This window comes from Strigops habroptila, chromosome 4 (assembly GCF_004027225.2).
Source record: "Strigops habroptila isolate Jane chromosome 4, bStrHab1.2.pri, whole genome shotgun sequence".
NCBI classification, from domain to species: domain Eukaryota; kingdom Metazoa; phylum Chordata; class Aves; order Psittaciformes; family Psittacidae; genus Strigops; species Strigops habroptila.
The window spans coordinates 55,231,533-55,255,383 of NC_046358.1; the positions used below are offsets into that span (position 1 = coordinate 55,231,533).

A 23,851-nucleotide genomic window follows, 5' to 3' on the forward strand; every position below is an offset into this window, starting at 1 on the left:
GTGCTGTCAGAGCACTGTGACACAGCCAGGCATTGCAGCAGCCTGGCAAGTGCTGAGCTTCTGGCCATTAATTGCCCAGTGGCTCAATGTCCTCTGGCTCCTTCCCCCCTTCCAGCCCCAGACATTGATGAATTTTAAGCTAAAAGACCAGCGGAATTTATTATCTTCCATTAGTCTAATACAATACAATTTATTTTTAAACAGCTTCACTCATGCAAAAGCATCCCAAAATGATTCACAGCAGATGACAGACTCTGCAAGCAGATCCAGGCAGTTTATACCCTTGTGCATGATGTGGCACAGGTCATCCCACTGGCTGGACTGCAACCAGGCAGACTTAATTATCCACAAAGCAGCATTATTGCACGTTGTTGCAGAGAACATGCAATCAAAACAAGGTAAATATGAGCAACAACAGGTACAGAGGCAGAGCCAGGAAGGAGACTGATGTGAAATACAACACAAAAGTTGAGGAAATCACACTGACAATAAAGATGCTCAAGAACTTGGGAAGAGACAGAGAAATGCAACGAACGAGCACGACAGTAGGTGGAAACCAGCAGCGTACAAAAAGGGAGCTAGTACAGAGGAGCAGGGAGCCAACAAAGAACTCAGAGAATGAGAAAAATAGTGATTTGGTGAGAGATAAGCCTATTTGCATCAGTTCAGGATCTACCCTGGAACATTTCCACAAACAAATGACAAGCAATTCCCACTTGTAAAAAAAGCATTTATAAAAGTTTGTTGGCCAAGCCTCCCCCAGCTTGTGGTCAGGAGAGACTTACTTAAACAATGAGGGGGAAACTCCCACCACAACAGCAAGGCTCAGTCTCTCTCCCGCAGCCCCTGCCCCCAGCAGGAGAAGGGCAGTTTTGTGGGAGCCCCACAACCAAACAGGGTGTCACTCCTTGCTGCCCAGTGCAAGGCAGGTGAAGAGGGCTCACCCCAGCTCACCAGAGCTGCAGGGAGGCTTGGCACAGTGATGAGCACAGCCAAGAGCGCCCAGCACCATCATCTTCCACTGGCCACAGTTTAAAGTCATAAAAATGATAGATGGCCTGGCAGCTCAGGGAAGAAGAGCTAGAAGACAGAAAAGATTTGTCCTTTGACCAAGGGGATTTAACTTAACCAATGGTTTGGCATTTCTTTCCCAAAAATACCATTGCAGCTCTTACCAAAAGGTCAGAACTACACACCTTCACATACCACATGCCCATCACCTCCATTCTCACAAGGCTCACCCCATTCTCCAGAAGCACTGCAGACACCTCCTGCACTTTCTTCAGCCCAAACAAAAGACCTGAATGTCCCACTGCCATACCAGCTCCCACAGAACTCTCCTAACATCACACCACCAGGCAAGCAGCTCCCCACCACTGCAGAATAAGTAGCCCTGAGCATCTTGTTGCAAACAACCTACAGCTGCTCCAGCACAGCCCCTTGGGACAATTAAAGAGACAGAATAACCTCTTCTGGGAAGCAGCTTGTCAGAAACCTTCCTTTTCTGCCCCCCCGTCAGCAAGGAAAGCTTCTATTTAATTTCCCTGGACTGCCTGCTTCTCTAAAAATAGAAGAATAAATGCAGTTCAAGGATCATCAGGGTGAGCTGTGCTGCTGATAAAACTTATTTTTATAAATGCTTGTCGATGATAAATGCTTGTCAATGAGACCCACCAGCAACTGGGTGCACGTGGGCTGTCACACCAATATAGCAGCATCTCACCTTCATGCCGTGGCTCTGAGCATGCCGCAGCACATACCCATGCGCACTGGGAAGGCTCTCCACCCTCATTGGTGTTTCAGTGAGTCTCACAGAGGGGTAGTCAGGGTTTTGATCAAGCTCAAGGTAGCTTTACAGGATTTCATGCTTCACAATTTTACCCAGCAATGGCACTTCAGCCGTTTCTAAAAAGAACAGTGACGCTGCAAGGAGAGAAATTATTAGGAAGCTCATTCTTTATTTAAAAACCAGAATAAAGTTCTTTGGGAGGAATTAAATCATGGAAGAGCCATGAATGGATACAAGTGTGGGGTTAAGCAGTGTGTGGCTCAGAGCTTGCCTTTCCTGTCTCCTGGCTAAATTCAACGAAGCAGGGCCTCTAGAAAGCAAGGGCAGAGGCATAGGCAAGTGGCATTGTCTGCCAGTACATAAAGCATCTGTAAAAGAAAAAAGTGCATAAAGCATCTTCAAAAAAACTGATAATTTTTGCATGAGCATATACTGTAGTAACAATACAGCAGTAGGGGAGCCTGTATGACCCTGTAGGTCATGGTAAAGTGACATTAAACAACCATAAACCAAAATAATGCCCTACTCGTGGTGGGTGCCCTTCCCTGCTGTGCCTTGCCTGGACATCAGCTCTGAACAAGTAGGAGCTGACCTGTTTTGCCACTGTCCCAAAAGTGGGGGCTGTCCTCAATCCTGGCTGCAGGGCTGGGGGCACCACTTGGCACACACTCATGGATTTCACATATTTTATCTGGAAAATGACTCCCTAGGCATTATATTAAGTCAGACACCCCAAAAATCAAAACATCCCACATGATTAATCGCACCCCATATGATTAATAGCATAAAAGCTGTCTTGAATGTCTAGATTCCCTTTCCTCTCCCCCAAAAGAAACAGACGGCTTGTGCCATGTGAGAAATAAATTTTTCTTTCTGATTTTCTCCTTGTCTGTAGAACATTTATAAAGTGGAAAAGCCAGCGGCAAAGTATGTCAGAATTGTCTTTTAAGGGGTTAACATTTGTAAGATGAATGCTGCGAGAACTGTTTTTTTTAATTAAAAAAATATATTTCTGGAGCAAAACCACAAGCAATAAAGAGTGTTTGCCTGTTGGGAGGCTTGTTTTGTAATGCGGTATGAATAACCAGCTGACAATCCATTTTTTTGTTTTCTCTTCGTATGGCCAATGGCCATGAGCCAGCCAACTTTATTGTCCTTGAAATGTCATGATTTTGAGTATGCACAGAATTCTTAACTGCCCAATTTACTGCATAACATCCCTTTTTATTATATGGCAACAATGTGATCCTGGGCTCAAAGACTTACTAGTTAAGAAGATTATGTGTTTTCCTTTTTCTGTTTTGTTAAAGTGCCAAGTCTTGCATTTTTGGCATCTTTTAAAGAATAAAATGTCTTCTGAAATATTCTTTCCAAGCACAGAAGTTACCTCAGAGGAGCTCGGCAACGCGAGGCTTTTCAGTACTTTCTTGCTCGCTCAGAAGTTCAGACGCATTTCTTTTCCTCAAAAGCTTCCAATTTTTGCCTCTTTGTGTGTATTGACAGCAAAAAAAAAATTGTCCTTCATAAGTTTGTGTTACTTTACTGATAATTTGTTTCTCTCTCTCTTTTTTTAACCCTTCCCAAGTGTTGTACGTTTGCACTAGTGAGCGGTGGGTAGGCTGTCCTACCTCTCCCTGCCTGCACCCTCGGCTGCATCCCCAGACCCACCATTGCAGCAGCCCTGCCCTGCAAAGTGTTGGCCTCCCCATAGTGCACACACCCCCAGCCCACCCCACTGGTGTTCCTGTGGCTCGGTTGTGTGGGTTACACAAGCAGAGCAGGAGAACTGGCACAGTTTTAGCCAAATTTCGCTCTGGCACAAATGCAAAACCCTCCATTGATGGGAGATGGACTCGCTGAGAGCAGAACAGTGCTGGCTCCCACAGGCATGGTCCCCAGTGAGCAGGGATATGATGTAGCCAGAAAGTTCAGGGGTCCATCACCCCAGGCTTGGGCTTCAGTGTGGCAAGAAGCAGTGTAACTTTTCAGGCCTGCCTTTGCAGCCCATCTCCTCCGGTGGCTTGTGTTTCCCCGAGAAGGGAGCTTTTTAAATATGTTTTCAGCATCTGACATTTAAGTATGAATAAACAACTGTTACACATGCACTAAATATTCATGTTTTACAACATTGCCATTACACTGAGGAATTATTTATGATGCTGCTGCTTGCCGACAGGGTGAGGGGACGTGGTGCGGCGAGGCCAGCAGAAGCCCCTGGGCCTGCCGGTGCAGCCACGGCTGAGCAGTAATCAGTTGATATTTCTTTCCTGCTAAATGCTGGGGTTTCCCAGAGTCTTCCCTGGGACGCAGAGGCACGACATCCTGCTCTGGAGGATGTTGTGTCCTGAACCCTTGTGTTCGCATCAGGATCTCTGGGACACTTTTCCCCCTCCTCTGTGGCAGGCAGAAGGGAGGGCATCACCTCAGCACCCCAGGGCTCCTGTTACTGCAACCCCTTATGCTACCGAGGCAAGACACTTCACTGCATCTCTGGGATGTGTTTGGAAAGAATTTAAGAAATAATAATTAAAACCCCCTAAATTATGACAAAGATGTGCTCTTTTCAGAAAAACAAACTGCAAACAGAAGTCCCCCCCCTTACAAACCTGAGCGTTGAACATTACAGGCGTTACTTACGTTAAATAATAGGCTTACTGGAAAGCGATTCTTAAAGACCGGTGATAACAGCACCATGGTCTCTGTGACTGGCATGTGTGCCCAAATGCACTGCAATGCTGCATCATACGCCTGTCCTCAGCCCTGGCAGCCCACTGTGAGCAGGGCCAGTCCTCCCCTTTATACAACTGTGGACAGGGACAGCTTTATACAAGACAGGGACAGGGATGCTGCAGATGGTGTTGTGGCCACCCATTGCCCTTGAGCCACCGACTGGAGGCTGTGGCTGGAGGAGTCACAGCTGTAATGGGACCCGAAGCCAAGGGGAAAAGAGAGACCCATCAGCTGCCAAGGTAGCTGTCTTGGAGGGTGGCAGCACTTTTCTGAGTGCTACTGATCACCGCCTTATTACCACCAACAGGCTACATGTAACTACTGCAGTAGACATGGATGAGAAAGAGCATAGGGAAGCATTTTAAGGGTGAAAACAGCCAGCTGCAGAGGGAGAGAACAGACTGGAGGGAATAGGTGCTTTCCCTGCATCGGTGCTTCTGCCATGTGTACAGGTATCCACTGCTCGGATGCACATGGGGCCACAGCATAAGCCCTGTGGATAAGAGTGAAACATTGGTTTTGAATAACAAGGTTTTCATTAAATAAAACCACAATTTCCTACAGTTTCTACAGGGATGTCAAGACCTTTAAGTAGATACCTGATTCTATTTAATAATAATGCTATTCCCAAGGTCATTTTCTTAGTAAAATTGCCCATAAAAGCTCAGATTGCATTAGCAACATTTGTTTCCATGAGTATTACCTGTGAGGGCTAAAACAAGCAGCAAGTCCTGTCTGCCCGCCTGCAGGCTGCCAGCAGGCAGCATTCAGTGGGCAGTGCCAGCCGCCCCAGCACTGGTGACCGAACAACTTCTTGCTCTTCTCAAAATAAACTTATTTTAGTGGGCAAAATGTTCATGCCTGGAAGCTCCTGTGACTTTGGCTTCATGCAGCCAGTCAGCAGCAAAGACTAAATCACAGAATCACGGAATCGCTAGGGTTGGAACAGAATTCTTAGGGCTGGAAGTGACCTGTGGAGATCATCTAGTGTGTCTTTCTGCATTGCTGCTGGGCAGGTAAGGGGACCATGGCCTTGCTGCTGCCACACTATGCACACCCGCTGGCAGCAGGCACTGGCTGCATCAGGACCCTGCCCATGTTATCAGGCATCAACTAGGCACGAAGGGCGACATTTTGGGGGGGGTGTCTCACACCTGGTGTCTCCATGCTGGACCTCCAAGGCCTGAGGGATGCTCAGTGCTGTCCTGGGCAGCAGGGATGTCACCTACCAGCTGCCTGCAGAAGAGGTCAGGGATGATGGCGATGTGCACCCCAGTCTCATTGCAGGCATGCAGGCAGCTCGCTGGCTGTGCTCAGGGCCGGTGTCCAGGGCCGGCATGCTGTGCAGTGTGGTCACTGTGCGCTGTGATCACCACACTATATTAATATTCATGTCATTTATATTTACACTATATTAATGATTACATTACTTCTGAGATGTTTCAGGGTGCTTTGAGTCAAAATTGATCTCTGTTTCGAGCACTTGCCCTCCAATTGCTCACAATAACCTCCCAATCTTCAGTACTTTGTCAGTGGCTGATCCCCTGCTTCGATCCACCTCTCTGGCTCCTGCTGCTTCTCAAGGACCAACCCCTGCTCCCAGCGGCTGCTGCTCCTCCAGCCCTACTTTCTCTCAGACCTTCAGTAAAAACCTTCTTCAGCATCAAGAAGCGGCTGCCCTGCCAGGCATCTCAGCCTGGCCAGAGTCATCCTTGGCATCCTTCAGTGTTTTGCTATTAAAACCAGAGCAAGACGGACAGACAGATGGAGTCATTTAGTTCCTGTAAGCTGCAATACCTAAATCGAGTGGCGCAAACCGAGGCTTCCCCTGAAGCCAGTGCCTCAGAGGGTGCTGCAGGGGATACCTTGCCCTGGGGGCTGGTTCTCACAGCCTAAGGAGAGCATGGGGGTGCGCACCCTGACTTCTCCTCACTGGGTCAATTCAAATGTGGCTTGACTGGAGTGCCAGTGGAGGAGAAGCTGGAGTGATGTGATTAATTGGGGCACAGTAGGACTGGGGACCAGCAACCAGCCTGACATCTGAATCTAGGGTCTCCCCTAGCAAAATGTTTGCTGCCCTCTCTGCTAAAAGCCCGTTTCTGTGTGAGAAGCTGATGTCTGGGACATGGGGACACAGGGGGTGAAGGGACGGGATGAGTGGCATCACCGCACTGCTGTACCTTCTCTTTTGGAAATAATATTACAAAGAGTGCAGGCAACCCCGCTGCTCGCTGGCTGGTACAGGGAATGCAGCGATTGCTAGAGCAGACGGAAAGCCAGCACCCCATAAACTGGGACAGTTTAACAGTGTGGCACATAGTGAGCTAATCAAGAATTAAGCCAGAAGCTAACACTCGCAAAAGTCATCTCCATCTCCAGCAACGCCACATCCCCTAACCTGGGAGGACCAGGCACAGGCACCAAGTCACCAATGTCACCCACTGCTAGCATGGGGCATCCCCAGCCCTGTCCTACTGCCCACAGCCGGCATGGCTCTGGATGGCTGCTGAAGAAGACCCCTCCCATCTGAGAGCTGCCGAGGTCCCGGTGCGGGGTTGTTTGGGGAAATGCCTTTTGAGAGATTGCTTGGAGGGCTTTACTCATAGTTCCCCCACTGCAGCAAGTTGGAAGTGAGGTTCAGGGCCCCGCCGTGCTGGCAGGCAGACTTCAGCAAGTCCCTGGTGTGCAACAGGGTCTGGCGTGGGAGCACCCCCTAAAAGCCTGAGGAACCTGTTGGTGTTGCAAATGTCTGCTGCTGTGTCCATATGTCTGCTGATTTCCATCCTAAAGACATTTACTGTATATGTTTGCCACCAGGGAAAACTACTGTCTACGACTCAGCTACATTACTGGAAGAGCAGCAGCAGTGTTTGTGCTGTTCTGATATTGCATTTCCAGGACCTGCTCTATGGTTTTCGAAATCTTCCTTCCAATCCACGTCTGCCCTGGCCAATTAGCAAAAATGCCTGGTTGGGGTGATGGCCCCTCCTCCATATGGCAATGCCACACCGAGAGGCTCACGCAAAGATGTGTGAGCCATCCCCTCTTGGCGTTGGGAAGCACGGTTTGCAAGCAAATGACAGAGGGATGAAATGCAAATATCGCACTTCTTGTAAAGTAAATTAAGCTAACAGCGAGGTAACAAGCCGCTGTTAATATTAGATTAACTTGTTTGGCAAGATATGAAATTGGGTGAGCTGGATTGTCGATAGCGGAGTACTCAATAGTGCTAATGCTGCTCAGAGAAGTATAACATCCCTCCGAAAGACAGGCACGCACCAGAAAAAAATAAAATTAAGACTGGAGGAAGAGCCAGGATCTGTGCAGCAATTGCACCAGCATTAAAGATTAATGGAGAAACAGCTTGAGATTTTGATTGCCTTTAAATACTGGCTTGTTTTTAATCTCAAAATCAGACTGTGCTGTGATCATCTATTAGCCCTGACTGCAAAAAAAAGAAGAGAGAAAAGATCCTAGATTTTAGCATTTGTATTATGAAAATACCACTTTGATCTAAGATAAGGAGGCAAATGGCAGATAATTCAGAAGTTAAAGCCAGTTGCATGCAGTTGGCAGCTGGCAGTGGCTGAGCCGACTTTGGGAACGATGGAGAATTGGGCAGAGAGGTCACCGACAGCTGTGTCCTCAACGCAGGGACAAAGGCACAAGCTTAAATGTCATACTATATGCCAGTGGTCACTAAACTGATTAAGCAGTGGTTATCTTTAGCAGTAAAAAGGCTATCTGCTAATACTGAATGATTAGAGTCTAAAATGCCATTTACTCTGCTCTGATTCCTTGAATGAATATTTATGCCAAGTGATGACTATAACACCATCAAAAGGTTTTCGTGCTCTGCTCCATAGAGTGGAAGTGATTATTCAACAGCAGGTCTGCACTCCAGCACTTGTTTCTATTAAGCAAATTTGCAGCATTCAGACAAAAATTCCTGATTGCCTTGTCCTTCTGGGATTTTTATTTTTTAAGAAATCCCACTTCCAGTGCTCTCTGGGGCATGGGCTGTGGCATGTGGGCCTTGTCTGCTTTGCAGACACTGAAAAGAGGGATACAGATGGTACACAATTTTTCCCTTGTATTTTTTTTAATATAAGACAACTGAACATTTGCCATACTCCACTCAACAGCCAGAAGCCGTATCTTGTCCCAGGCTTTCCTCCCAACGACCCAGCCATCAGCCGGGCCTTTTGCATAAAACAGCTTCATGAAATTCCTTGTTAGGTATCAGGAATCAGATCTACAGCCGTGGTGACAAATCAAGGGTGCTGCCCATCAGAAATGAAGCCCCTGCACCCTGGTGGGGGAGCACTGCCTGCGGTTCACAGCAAGGGCAAGTGTAGGGAGGCAGCGAGATACCATCGCATGCGAGTCATGACCTGGGTGTAACTAACCTTGCTGTCTTCCCAGGACAGAAGGGTGCTTTGGCAAGGGCAAGCCTCTGTGCTGCCGTAGCTGGAGTGAGGGAGGACTCCAGACTGACCCATGTCAGGGTCCGCTGAGCAAACCACAGATGTTGGCATCCAAGCAACATGCTGCTGGACCTTGTATTTAGTGTGCATGACTGGAAGGGAAGTCATTCCTTCACGGTGTGGGCTGGTACCGGCTGAACCTCCCTGGCTCAGTTCCCGCCTTGCCCTGGAGGCAGGGGTGCTCTTCATGGGGGTTCAGACTCTGGTAATGGACCACCCTGACATTTACCTCCTCTGAAGGAGAGATTCATGTTCTGACTACATCCACTGTGACCGCTGGACCTCTGTGTGCTCCCTGCTCTCACATTTGTTACCTGCTCTCAGGTAATGTTGCTAACCATGTTTCATCCTTAGCTTCCTCTACACCGCTTCACCATGTTGCCAGTACCATACAGATGGCAGCCACTGGGATTCCATCTTACCATAGCTGTTTTAACTTCCTGCCTATTTTGTCCCAATTTACCAGTCCATCATCCATTTTTCCCCCAAGATCCCAGGCTATCTTCTGCTCCAACATTCTGCTGGCTTTGCTGGCTCAGCCTGTTGCACATAGCAAAAAAGACCCCACCAAACCACTGCTATCCTGAGACACATCCAAATGAGCCCAGCTCAGATATGCCTCCCCTGCAGAGCCAGTGTGGGGACTCGCATGCACAGCAAGACATGGCTCACACCAACCAGGTGCCATTTTTAGTAATCCAACAACAGAGTTGTTTTTCCCACATAAACGACCCTCTCCTATAGCAATGCTCCTGCTCTGGGGTAACATTTCTGCAGCTTTCCCAGCGATGTATGAGTGATCTGGCAACTTCAGAGCCATTAGCTGGCATTAGCTGAGCAGCTCTGAAAAGCTATGCTTTCCTCCTCCCTTCCTTCTGAAGTAAGGAGGCCTCCTAAGCCAAGAAAAACATGCTTTCTAGAAGGTTTAATTACCATTCTCTGAAGGACTTAGTTTTTAAACTGGTATCAAAACACTCCTTAAGAATCTGAACTAAATCTGAATAACCCCCCTCAGCTTGTTCGGTGAGCTTCCATCTTCACCATGGGACAACACACCCTCATGCTGCCATTGCCACCAAACCCCATGGGCAGGCAGGTAGCCATCACTCTGGAGCACAGGCAGAGGCAGCCACCATCCAACAGCCCATTTCAAAGCAAGGAATCAAAAGGTTCAGGCAACAAGCTGCTCCTTCAGTAGCCCCAGCATGGCTGCCTGCAATAGCCTCTACAAAAAGAACATCAACTCTACAGTTTCTCAAAAGACACCCCTCCCCAACCCCAAAAGGCATAGAAATGGAATAGCAATTATCACTTACCCATAGGCAGCTATATGTGGCTTTTTAATGGCTATTCCATTTTTACAGGAATAAAAGGAGATGGGGCCACGCATTTTGTAGTGTGTCTCCCAACCCAACACATCTGTTTATGAACAAAAATCACTCAATCAATCCACATGACTGAGGTAGCTTCAGATGAAGTATGCTAAGCATCTAGTGGTGTTTTGTTTCTGTTTAGCCATTATTCAACACAGATGTACATAAAAGCATCTCATGCAACAGGCAGCGCAGCACCAGCTGCACTGAATTTGGCATTTGCAATTCAGAGAACACGCACGTGACCCAGGACCAGTAACTGATTAAGTCACATCAGAAAAAAAGTGCTTGGTGTCTATTTATTAGAGGAAAGGGGGGTAAATCTAAGAAAAGGCAAGAAGACAAAATAAACAGAATTGCAGCCATCCATTACAGCTACTGGTGCACTGTAATAAAGTGACACTCACCATGCAAAGAAATGTGTTTGGTACAGTCCAGTGGGTTGCACATGAATTGCATAACCTTGAAAATCATTGCACAAAGCATTGCAGCAGGAACACAGTTTAGAGCTTTTCTGCAGGAGACACTTCAAATCCGATCGCTTTCGTTACGTAGGTCAAAGCACCTGGCACAGAGTAAGCAAAAGGGGCTGCAAAAGGGATGCTGCATCAGCACCCGGCCGCGTTCGAACTCTGACATCAGCTCTCGCAGCAGCTCAGACCTGGAGAAGCAATGCCTCACAGGAAAGCCTCTCTGCCCATCAAAGCCTTGAAATGAATACTCTGATCAATGCCTGGGCACCTGTTGGCAGGGCTGGAGGGAGCCTGCTCCTCCCAGCCTGGACTGGAGACACTGTATCAGCTGGCCAACAAGCACTGCTGGTTGTGGAGATGCTCTGTGTAAACTCACAGAGGTGCAAAGTGAGATGCCTCTCAGCCGGCAAGGCACTGCACAGCAGCCTTGGTGGGACCCGGTCACTGACACTGTCGGTTCCCAGCCATCACCCTCCCACAGCTCATTTCCTCCCATGGTATGGTGCAGCAGGGGTTTTGACACAAGTCTCTGCGCAGTTCAGGTGGACAAGTCTGACTCTGCAGCAGCATTTCTTCCCCCCAGTTCGTGTGTGTGTGCACTCCTGCCTCTGCTTTTAGTCATGCAGTGTCCAGGGACCTGTGTATGTATTTCTGATAGTCTGCTCAACATCAAGCACAGGAAATACAGGCTTTCACCACATGGGGAACAAACCACAGCTAAGATGACCAGGAAACATTCATAATTTTTAATTCACACCAGTAATAAAATTGCATTACATTTTTCATAAAATAAATGTTCCAGTTTATATACAGAAAACAGACTGTACAGAGCCCTCCCCCAGACCCCAGAAACTCACAAACATACAGGCAATGCAGTGCTCAGCTAAGCAGGCACAACTGTACATCTAAAATTGTAACTGCTTTGTGTTGGGGGGGAAAGTACTACACTGTATATAGTCCTCTCTGGACCGAGAATTAAAAAAATATTGCAGGCAAGCTGACAGGCGGCTGAGCGCCCATCCCACAGTGCTTCCGCCAAGCAGGGTTTGTTATTGAACTTGGGACTCGAAGCTCCCATTGAGCTGCCCTTCCTCATAGTCCATCTGACACAAGATCATGTTGTTCTTCAGGAAAAATTTGTCTCCCACACAGAATCTGGAAGAGAAAAAGAGTTAAGGGGTGTAAGTTTGAACAGAGCTTAGAACACGGGGACTTCGAGGCCGTTTGGGTCTGAAGGTAACTCTGGGGACTGGTGTTTGATTTCAAGCTCTGCCAGTGGTGCCAAACCCAGGGAAAGCCATTGTCTTTCTCCCCCTTCTCCCCTTCCCCATACATGCTCTGGGGTTTTGCTGTCGCTTTTCCTGACACTGTGGTGCTTGGCTTCCAGGCCGTGGTTGTACAAAGCTGCTCGGGGAGCAGGTCTCTGCCAGGTCGTGTGCCAACACGGGAGGAGACCAGGAACAGTTAAGGGATTTGTCCCTGCAGAAGAAAGGCATCAGTTCTACAACCAGGAAATCAAACGGGCAATATTGTACAGAGACTGTTTGAAGTTTTTTGCTGGTATCCACATTTCCATGGTTCCCTCAGGTGAGGCAGTATTTACACTAATTTCCAGGCAAGGACTGGCTATTAAGTCCTTCCTCACCCCCTTGTGTACAGTGCTGAACAATAAATAGAAATTTCCTGGTGGCTGGACTCCTAACCTTTATCTTCATTGAGCGAAGGGCACTGCTCTCTATATACCATGTAAATTGTTCTGTTTGTCTTGAAGTTGACAGAGAAGCTTGTGATATTTAACAATTTTATTTGACCATTAAGGTCAAAAAAGTTCCAGATATAAGATCTGAGAGGTGTGAATTGACAGCCAATAGCTTTTTCTGCCCTTCCTGCTTGCTCAAGAATCAGAAGCTAATCTTTACTTCTTAAGAGAACAAATAATGCTCTTTGCACCCAATTCAGGGCCTGGTTTTTATCCATCTCACTTGTGGGGCAATGACAGACCAGAGCACTAGGCTGTGCCTCCCTGGCCCAAGCACTGCATCTTAACGCAGCCTCAGGTCCCTCAAGCAGAGAGGCAACCCAGCCATGATGTCAAAAGGCAGCTCTGAATCAAGGGGAACAGGAAGGTACCAGCCTCTGGTGAGGACAAATATTTATTGGGCTTTGAAGAAAGATCAGTGGAGATGACCCCATCCTCAGAAGACTTAGCAGACCTTAGCAGAAGATCTCTTTGCTCCCTGGCAGAGCTTTGGCAGGGATATTGCCTACTCCTTGTCTAAAATGCTTTCTAGATTTGTAACTCAGGGAGCTTCAGGCACAGCCTCTCCATAAAACTGAGTATTTTCAGCTACAGCAACAGGACTGATCATTTTAGAGCTTCTTTATAGGTCCAACATGGCCACAAGTTTTCTCCAACTGGAATCTGCAAATAAGCTGATTAATTTGCCATGTCGGTACAGAGAGAACTGGGCATTGGTTCTCACTTTCTATGATTTCACTGGAGACTGTCCATCATCTTCCCTCTGTGGCACGTGCTTAAGTAGTTCTGAAATTCAACCTTTTTTGTATATTCAAAAAGCTGAAAATTAATCTCAATTTAAATTAAGAGCTTTTATGCTAAAAACTGTACTGCACACACTCTCCTTAACACCACCTTCCCCACCAGCAGGTTTACTCACTATAAATAAATATATATATATAAACACAGCTGCTTGCTTTTTGCTACTAACACCTACTTTAAGTACAATACAAATCTCCAGGAAGAGAAATGCAATTATGACTCTTGCCACCAGCATTATTGACAGCTGTCTCTTGCCAAATCTGGTTTGAATCTAGAGGAGCCCAAGGAGAAGCTGGAGAATTAGGGAGTTGGGAGGCGTCTGTGTGTATATGAGCACACGAGAACTAAAATGCACCCTGCCATTTCTACGAGGTGAATTTTCTTCTGAGCTAAACCACGTTTTAGATAATGGCAACACAAGCCGCTGGATTTCCTGCAATCCTTGTAATACTGACCCATTAGCCAGTTACAGCAGTGACAAACCTTTATTCAATATTGTGATAAGCAACGTTGACTTCATAACAGTTTAAAGCATGGTAGGCCGGGTAATGTTGTAGGACTTGCTGCAAATCTGATGTTTTGGAGAATGAAGCTAATGAAAAAATCGCATATGAGGTAAAAATATTAGAGATTTTGCTCTGATGGATTTAACCCCCTGCACGGAGTCTAGCTATAGAAGGGCAAGCAAGCTGGAAGAGAACTACAGAAAGGTTTTCAAACATTTTCATGGCTGGAGAACAAGGTTCAGGTGGTGTTTCCAATCAGAACTAGTTTTGTCATCCACCTCTGCAGATTTGACAATAGGGTTACTTAAACTCACTGTTCTCAGTTCAGTTTCCAATATTGTCTGTAACAGGAGCACTTCCATTCTGCCCTTTTCATCCAAGGATAAGAGGGTAAATCATAAAAGTTTGTAGCCTTCTAATCTCATCCCAAAATAACAATGCCTGCATAGCTCTATGCTGTCTGCTCAGTCTATCTTTCGGAAAAATTCAGCTGCTTCCAAACCGGACAAATCCCTTGTGCATCAAAATGCACCTCTGCCAGAACAGAGGATTACCTGTGCTTTCCAGCTAGACAGCAACAGTGCCTGGAGATTATTTTAAAGGAAGAGTAGGACTGCACTTTGCACTGAGCGCAGTAACAGTGTTAGCAATCGCAGAGGGAAGAGAGGAAAAGAGGCGCTTTGGAGCCTCTGTAATAAAGGGTGACATTTAAAAGAAATTCCTGAAAATGAAAACTAGGCGGAACTAGGCTTTTCCATGAGAGAAGCTAGGGTAAAGTAGGGGTTTGATGACCAATACTCATCTTTACAGACTCCAGGGCCAACCCAGCACTCCTGCCTGTGCAGTCCAGAGCCGTGACTTGGGTCTGCGAGGGACATTTGAGGTGCTCTAGCCCTAGTATCAATGTGCAGTTTGGGAGCATCCCTCTCCTGCTCGGCCTTCATGGGCAGCTTGAAGCAAGCTGAGGTGGAGCGCTGAGCCTGGCAGCGCCCAGACATGCTTCCGAGCCTGGAGACAAACCCCACAAACCACCAGCAATTCCAGGGGTGTGGAGAAAGACCATCCCTCGGAGGGAAGGTTTCAGCTCTGCAAACAGTCACACGCTGCTGATCGGGAGCTACAGCAGTTGCAGGAGCATGTTTAAGAGCGGCAGAACAGGGAGTGGGCAACCGCAAGCTTGAGCAGGGCTGGGGGAAGGAGCCCAAGGCCCGCAGCCACTAGATGTCACTGCCGGCCCGGCGTTGCCGCCGCGCCCGGGCACCGCCGGTGCGAACCGCAGCTTCCCACCGCCGGCGAACACCGCCAATGTCCTCCGCAACGGGACTGAGTAAAGCCACCACAGCTACTAACGGCTCGCCTGCTTCTCCTCCTCCATGCGCGGACACCAACCCGCCCCAGCCCCATTCATCCCCGCAAACCAAGCCACTGGCAGAGGGCATAGGAGGAGAATCAGACCCCAGTTTGCACAGCCTCCTGAGTTTAGTGGGAGAGGGGGCAGGGGTCTGCATTCACACACACAAACACACTGTGCATGGCTGCTTCATTATAGACTCCACTGTGTCTTTTGGTCTAGGGTGGGCAATGAATTTTTAAGTCAGGCTTTTAGCTTGGCATTTACAGGGTTCTCCGTTACTGGGTTCTCCATCTTCCCACGAGTTTTGTCATCTCTCTCACTCCTTCACATGGGATGAAGTTCTTTACTGTGAGGGTGGTGAGGACCTGGCACAGGTTGCCCATGGAAGCTGTGAATGCCCCATCCCTGGCAGTGTTCAAGGCCAGGTTGGATGGGGCTTGGAGCAATCTCTTCCAGTGGAAGCTATTCCTGCCCATGGCAGGGGGGTTGGAACTGAATGGTCTTTAAGGTCCCTTCCAATCTAAACCATTCTGTGATTCTGCGATGAAGCATTGCTTCCTAGTTTCATCTTTGGGAAACACAACCACAAGTCAAGAACCACAACCCCCCAGTGGTTGGGCCCTAGCAGTCACTACAGCCTGACTAAACAAGCAGTAAGAACAACAAACACTTGCAGGCCTGTCTTGGACAACGATGAGTGGATGCATCAGAAGTGACTGTGACTGTGTCATGTCTGGTTCTGTGGGCTGGGAAGACTTTTCACAGCCTTCCCAAATTCAGTTGGCTACAGGTAGCCCAAGTGAAACTTTGTGAATGACTCTTTATTATATCCCTTGATATGCATTTTCCACTGGGTAAAACCCAGCAAAAATTACACAAGCCCCATTAAGTATTAAGCCACTGAGATCCCCTATTAATTATGAACAATTAAAGGGATTTGTTCTTAGTGCTGAAAAGGGTTTATCTGGAGTATTTCTCTCCTTCCTGCCCCTTCTTTTTCTCCTTCTTTGCCATCCCCAATTTTGAGCCTCTGAGAAACCCAATTTAAGCAAAATAACATCAGTTTACCAGAGGAGGTCCATTCTCCATAGTCTATGTTTTGCAAGGAGAGTATTTCCTGAAAGGACACTGAAGCAGTTTCTTTTATTCAGCAGCAGCTGTGCTGTGTACAACCATGGCCCAATCTGCAGTCTGTGTGCTCCCCCTCACCCCTCCAACTCCCACCAGCTCCACGGGGATTTGCAGTAAAGGGGCTACAGGTACTTTCATACATCACCCAGGTCAGCCTAATAAACCAGCCCGAGCCATGCCAGCAGGCTGTCAGACCCAGACGGGTAGCATGAATCAAACATTTCCCCTGTTTTGCAGGCAAAGGTATAAATTAGTTTGTGTTTGTGTGTATAATAACTGCGTCCTCACCGCTGGTTGCAGAGCTGACAGGCAAAGCAGTCCAAATGGTAAACATTATCTCTGGCCCTCATCACCATCTCAAAGGCAGGGATCAGTTTACTGCAGGCAGCACAATTCCCGGTGGTACCAAAGAGCCTGCCAAAGAAGCACAATCATTAGAAGCCATTTTAATTAAATGGTGGAAGGACTAATTAAGTGTAATTAGCAGTATCAAATACTGTATTGCACCAATAAATAGAAGTTGCAGTCTCCATTTCGCTGACCAACCAGTGTGCAGGAACTTGGGATAAAACTGCCTGGTGAGCAGGCTCCGATTGTTGAGATGAAACTTCATTTGGTTTGCGAGCCTAGGGCTAATTTGCTATCTAATGGAGAAAAGCATTAAACACTTAGAGCACTATTTTGGGGCTCACAAAATTTCAGTCAAAACCTATTTGCCTCTCTGCAGCAGTGGGGTAGGTGCTCGCAGCCGCCCGTCCTCCTCCGCGTGTGCTTGCCCTGTCTGAGCTTGGCCAAAACCTAACGGAGGGATAGTCTGTCAGCCTCTCGCAGTGAGACACGGAAGACCTGCAAACTTTGCCAACCCTGGCAGGCAATGCTATCATACAGCTCAGGAAGAGCCTCACTTACCTGCTGTTTACAACGAAAATGCACAGTTTCTCTCGCAATGAGTACACAACCATTTTGCAAGGCATCTCAGAGAGCGAGCCCTACTCCACAGCTGTGTCCCCCTCCTCCCACCTCCATGTCCCTCCTGGGAGCCAGCTAAGCCCTTCCACTGAGGTCTGAACAGCATGCTCAGCCGTTCCACTTCAGCTCCCCGGTCCTTGAGGACAGCCCTTCAGCACTGGAAGCTTTGCCATTTTCATCTTGGCTTTCACTATCTGTCTCCCCAGATGTCTGCTGCCGTTACAGCTCCCGCCGGGGGACTCGACCAAGACTGCAGCATCCTTCCTCCAAGCGCCTGCTCCGAGATGTCTCTGCAGACCCCTGTGCACGCCAGGGGCAGCACGCCACTGCAATGTTAAAGCCACATGAACCAGCTGGGGCGTGGATCAACAGGCCAACAAAGCCAAGCTTCACCCAAGACTGTGGTCAGTACACATGTGGTTAGTTACTTTGCTTAGGAGATGATAAAAATCGTATTCTTGGGACGATGAGCCTCAAGACGTACAATTCCTGCTGACCATTAGCTCTGTGCATGCAACGCGTCGCTGCCTGCAGACAGATTTGGGCTCGTGGTTTGTTTCAAGCCATTGGGTCTGGCTGATTCCACAACACAGATGAGAAGCATCAGGAAAATCTATAACCAATTTCTAAACCTGCAATTTGCCAAGCTAATCAATACTAATTATTACTGGCCAGTAATTGTGAATTAAGCCACCCAGCAATGTTATAGAAACCTCCACAAAACTCTCCCACCCTCCCACGGCGCCGTGCTCCTGAAGTCAGCTTGCTTTTCAGCTAGCAAAAAGGTTATCATTATTTTTCATTAGAAGTGGTATCAGTGGTCTTTCATTAGGCCTGGCTGGAAAACTCAAGACTTCCTATGAAGAAACAGTACTACGTTTGCCCTGAAAGCTAAACAATGCAAACCAAATGGGAAACACTTGCGGAGGACTGAAAAATCGCAAAGGGAGTACCAGGATTTCTTCCGCCATGACTCCATCATATGAGGGCTGAAAGGCAGAGGAAAATCCCAGCTATATAGTTTGCTATATTGCAAACTCAGACGATGTAACAGGCTGCCCCATTACTGATCTCTCCCTGCAAGCTGACTCTGGCTTGCTCCTGCTCCCGCAGGCAGGCAGGGGAGGCAGCTGAGCACGGTGCTTGGCTGCCTAACATTGACAGACCAGACTGAAAAAATGTGGCACTGAAAAGCATACAGGTCTCCACCCCAAAACGCCCTGGCTCTCATTCAGCACCCGCTCGCAAATCAAGTGATTAATACAGACATCCATCCTTCCCTGCCCCAGTGTAGGTCCCTACTCCTACAGTACCTCACTTGGGCATCGCAAAACCTGACAGCTTTTGCTGGGATTTTGCCATTTTCCATAAAACCAGGCATCTGTTTTTAGAGTACCGAAGCCACAGCAAACTAAAAAAATGAGTCCAATACATTAGGCAGGAAAACTGGGAGGTTAATCCTAGATTTGCTCTGTGCCCAGCACTGCTACATGCAGAAGTATAAAATATCCATTATTCATTAGCATCACAGTTGTGTGGAGCTCAATCTAGATTAAACTAAATAAAGGGGCCCCAGACAGCACCATTTGCATTGTTAAGCAGGCGCTTTTCTTCAGTCTTCGAATAGGAGACTTTTCTAAATGGAAATGATGGGGAAATTTGGACAGATGTTCACTTAACTATTTAAACAGTTAGCTTAAGAAACATGAAAAATGTATTTGGCATCGTATTCACCTGTCTCTTTTCAGGGGTTTTGGGGGTAAACCAATTGTTAAACAGCTTTGACTGTTTGCATAAGATCTGAAGCTTATGTTCTGTCCAGCTGAAATCGTGTTGCCTTCTAATGTCTACATAAATGTAGCTTCCAGCTAGTCAGCGTGCTAATCTTTTTCTCTTCTATCAAATTTTGCAGTCCTCTATACTGTCCCTCTCCCAACAGATGAACATTTTACACTTACTCTAGCACTGCCTAATTTTAATCTGCTTTTCAGGGAGTGATTTAGAGCCCTCTGTATTCACTATACTTCTAAAAATACACAGTAACTTGTAGCTCAGTGAACATGATTTTTTTTTAATTTTTTTTTTTTTTTAATCTGCTGAAGAAACAGCAAAATGAACGTGGATTTTTACCTTTTTGGTTTGCTTGTAAAAAAACCTGCCTCCTTGAATACCTACTTACCCAGAAGTTACTTGAGCTGAAACCTTCTGAGGTGGGGAGCTTAACATTGTTGGAGGAGGGAGAGAAGACAAGGAGCAGGAGGAAAATATTCCACCCCGAGGCCCATCTGTGGTTAAATTTAAAATAACCCCACAAGAACAAACTGATCTGCATTCTGTCCCACAGACACCTTCATAACAGATGCAATACTATCTTGCACATTCACGCACACAAAGTTGAAGCACATTAGAAAAATCTATCAGAAGATGCTCAGCATCTACTTACCGGCTTGGAGCCATTGGCATAAAAGAAGCTGGAAATACAGAAAGGTTTCAGTTTAGAGTTGTTTTGCTTCTTCTTAAAAACCCTTTTTTTCATCTCCCTTTGAAGTTAAAAGGCAACAATTTTTAAGCACAGATTTATTCCCCCTTACGTAACAGGAAGACCTAGCCAGCTTGCAAATAGGCATAGACTACGCAGATTTAAAATTCAGCACAATTAAACTTTTACCCTGTGGTAATAATTATGTTTAATGGCTCTTAGCCTGAACTTAACCATGCCTATTGTTGTCAGCCAGTCTAAAAGCAGGAGTTTGTCCAAAGACAATTTTCTGTAGTTTATAGGCACACTAAAACCCCTGCTACGCACTGTTCTCATTGGCCATTGATGTCAGTGTGTATAGTAAAAATTAAAGCTAATTGGCATACAGGAGCAGCAGTGAATGCAAATGAATTAATGGGAAAAGGAGGGAGTGCTCCTGGAAGCAGTAGGGAACTGTTGAAGGATGCTTTTTATGTAGTCTTGTCTGGGCTAAAGAGTAGTCTTTTGCACGATGGCCCAGACCCCACCAGCTCTGTGAGTACACCTGAAGTTAATTCAAACAATAGTGAAGTCAGAGCACCTTGCAGATTTTTTTTGGAAAAAGGAATGGTTAAGGGTCCTTACTGTAGGGAAAACAGTAAGAAACTTCTCATGTGAACACATTAAGTTTAGCACCTTTTAACAGATTTCTCCTCCAACGAAAATGTGCAAGGTGGCTAAACTGAGAACCAAGTTACCTATTTCTGTCACCACTATAAACAACAATCTGTTTCAGTCATTGCCTACTAGGAGAGAGTCCCATTTCTTTTTCTCCTTAGCCTGGTGTCTGACTAGCTAGCAGCTTGCAATCAAAAAAGAGGGAGAAAATCCACAGAAAGAGTGAAAATTTTGGAGCTGTTGACTTCACAGGAGACAAAAAAAGAGGAACCAGGACAAGCACATATAAATGAGTGGTACAGAAAGGATAGGTTGGGAGTGTCAACTGGATTTTTTTAAACAACACAAGAATAAGACGAGTTCGAAATTCAATAGCTGAGTTGAGATTGATAATTCCCTCAAACAAGAGGCTTTATCAACACTGAAAGGTAAGAATTATGAGTTGAAAAAGGACTAAGCACTTACCTACAGATAAATATCTACATTTGTACATATTGTATACAGCTACATATTTCTCTCTATATTTGTATATCCAGATTATTTGGATATACAAGTTTTGGAAGAACTACCAAACCCCACGCTCATATCCTCTCTAGTTAGTAGATGAAATAGATGACCTTCCCTGTATGCTTGCTGCCATTTATTTCCTAGATCCATCAGGACCTGCTGTAGAAAAAGACTTGCTTTATGTACCTGAAACTGACTGGCATCAAAAGAAAGGAGTTTGCCCCTACCATTTGAAACAAACCAACAACTAGTCTTTGAGTGAGGATGGCTCTTAACAGCTTGCAATCATTACTTTTTCCCATTTGTGGATATTACAAATACACTGAACTAAAAGTCTGATTTGACCAAAGTACTGAGTATGCCAATAATTGCAGGGAAAGCCTGAACATCATTTAAAAAGATAAAAAGGGTAAGCTTAAAAGCAACTTCAGACTTCAGACTCGAGGTTCCCAAATTCCCTGTAATCAGCCTTTGTGTAATATTCAGAGAAAGCTGATAGACGTTTCAGCACGGTAAATACATATTAGCTGGTACACCCTCCTACCCAGGATACCATCCGTTGTCAGTGCTGCAGTGGGAAGTCATGTCAGCTGAAGGAAAGAAAACGCATTTTGATACTAATGAAGTTGGTCAATCTGTTCTCCCATGAAGCCTTCACGTTCAATCTCAAAGAATTTACATCTTGCATGCCAAAGGGTTTGGCAGTCATGGATAGCATAGCGGGAGGAGCTGAACCAGTGCGGTACAAAAAAAGCCCTCTGGTTGGGTGACCACAGTAGTTCAGAGATTACTGGGAATAAACTTCAAGGTTCCTCAAGGGCATTTGTTTTCAGTTGAAGAATGCATCTGAATGTTCGCCTGGTTTTACTCCTTTGGTCTCTGACTCCATATTTTCAGCAGATAATTACAGTGGGGCTGGGACTCTTAGGAGGTAGAAGTCCAAGTCCTCCTCCCCTGTTCCAGTCTTTCTTAAGGTATAACTGAAGCCACTGACCTTAAAACCCAGCTTGGCTGTCTCTGGCCTTGCTGAACACCTGCACAACCACGTCCTCTTAGGGGACTTTAAAAGCAGCAGTCAGAAAACTGAAAGGTTGAAAAGTACTAGAGGCATGCTAGTATACCACAGCCAGGCTGAATTACTCCCCACAAGCTTTCTGCTTCACTGGGAGGTTGTGGAGAAGGAAAAAGAGGGGAGAAAAAGCCAATGAACAAGCCAAGCATCACTTGTTTATCCTGAAAAGCATGGGCCATGAGAAACTCCTGGACCAGCTACTATGCAAAAAAAAAACAAAAAACCTGTGCTTTAACATCACAAAGCACAGCAATGTTGCCAAGACACATTGCATTTTCAGCCTAATTAATCCTCCTTAATCTGTATAGATACCAAGTGTAGAAGTGAGGGTATCCTACATAGCATGCAAGACGCTCCCTGTTGTGATGCAAGAACAGCACTTCAATTTAGCAACATTTTAGGCTCTGAGCATATACTATTTTTTCAGCTATACAGCATGTATACCTCTCCTCCCCACGCTAAATGTGTCCTTTGAAAAGCAAGCAGGACATGCTCTCGGTGCCTGCATGCACACTACGCTCATCTGGCGGAAAAAAATCGCAGCTTCCGCAGGCTGGAGCTACATTCAAGAGTATTAGTGATATCTCTAGTAGATTAACTTGAATTCTGCTAGCTGTGGCATGCACTTCTCAGTTCCTGAAGACTTGTGCTTACACATCCAGCCGTGATTTAATGCCTTGGCTTAGGACCTTTGTTACTGACTTGGGGAAGCCCACCAGAAAGGGGGCATTTGCCTGCACTCTCATGTGCCAGAGAGCAGAATGCCCGTGTTTGGGCAAGATTGCTTTCCATATCCTACACCAAAACTAAACCCTTCACTTCTGCCAGACACAGAACACTTCATTTTAAAGGGCTAACAGAATGAACCTGCTGGAGCAGAGCAAAAATGCGTATCCAACAACCAGAAAGCCCTGTACCAGGCATGTGACTTGTTTGGAATAGGAGCTGCTAAGGGTGGAGTTCAAGCCTCCATGATACAAGCAGTGCTGAGGGGTCCCAGCACTAGGGGATGGTAGTCCTGCTGGGACCTCTCTGTTCCTCGGATGGGGAACACAGGGCTGATCAATCCACCCACCAGAGACACCAACACCACACTCAGGTTGTGGGACCGATCAAAACATGGGGGAAGTCAGATAAAAAGAATTCCCATGACATCCACTGTGGACAGCATCGGGGCTTTCCAAGAAGCCCTTCTCTCTTACTGATTCACCATCAGTTTTTAGTACAGGTTTTGAGTTTTCTTTGGAGTCTAATTAAGGCCCTAATCAGTTTAAATGATGAAAAACTTTCCCAACACCAGCATATCAAGCATGCAGAAGTGACAGTTCTGCTCCTGTCATAGTGAGCCTGACTCGCCTTTGCTTGCGCGAGGGCACCATGCTGAGTAAAAAGGAAAAATCACGTTCTTCGTCAGCACTTCACAGTGAAATTTAAGTTGTCAGCTCCTCACGGGAAATCCTGATGCAACACCCAAACCGTCCCCGTGAACCGGAGCTTGGTGAATGTTTAATTACGCCCAGGAACAAACATACGTTGTTGCGTGGAGGCTGTGAGGAGCCATCCGAGCTGCATGCTAAGCTGCTCAGTCCCAGAAGCGGCTTCTTCAATAGCATTTGCTTATCAAAAATAATTAGAGGTAGGAATGCTGGAACTGTGATTATGAAACAAATGGTAAATCTATTTGCTCAGACAAAATGTATCGAAAGATACATCTAGACACAGCTGGAGACTGAGGTGATACCGCAAGGATAACAACTCGAGATC

At 46.5% G+C, this 23,851-nt stretch overlaps 1 protein-coding gene across 3 annotated transcripts in view; it reads right to left on the reverse strand.

Annotated features, from left to right (window-relative positions):
* Positions 1-11,577: 11,577 nt before the first annotated feature.
* Positions 11,578-23,851, reverse strand: part of LMO1 (LIM domain only 1) — a 63,462-nt gene continuing 51,188 nt past the window's right edge. For all 3 annotated transcript variants that reach the window (XM_030483758.1, XM_030483756.1, XM_030483757.1), the window contains 2 exons: positions 16,692-16,817; positions 11,578-12,007 (listed from right to left, as the gene is read on the reverse strand). In XM_030483758.1, the coding sequence (XP_030339618.1) occupies positions 11,902-12,007; positions 16,692-16,817 (232 nt within the window). In that variant the 3' untranslated portion in view covers positions 11,578-11,901. The remainder of the gene's footprint in view (positions 12,008-16,691; positions 16,818-23,851) is intronic.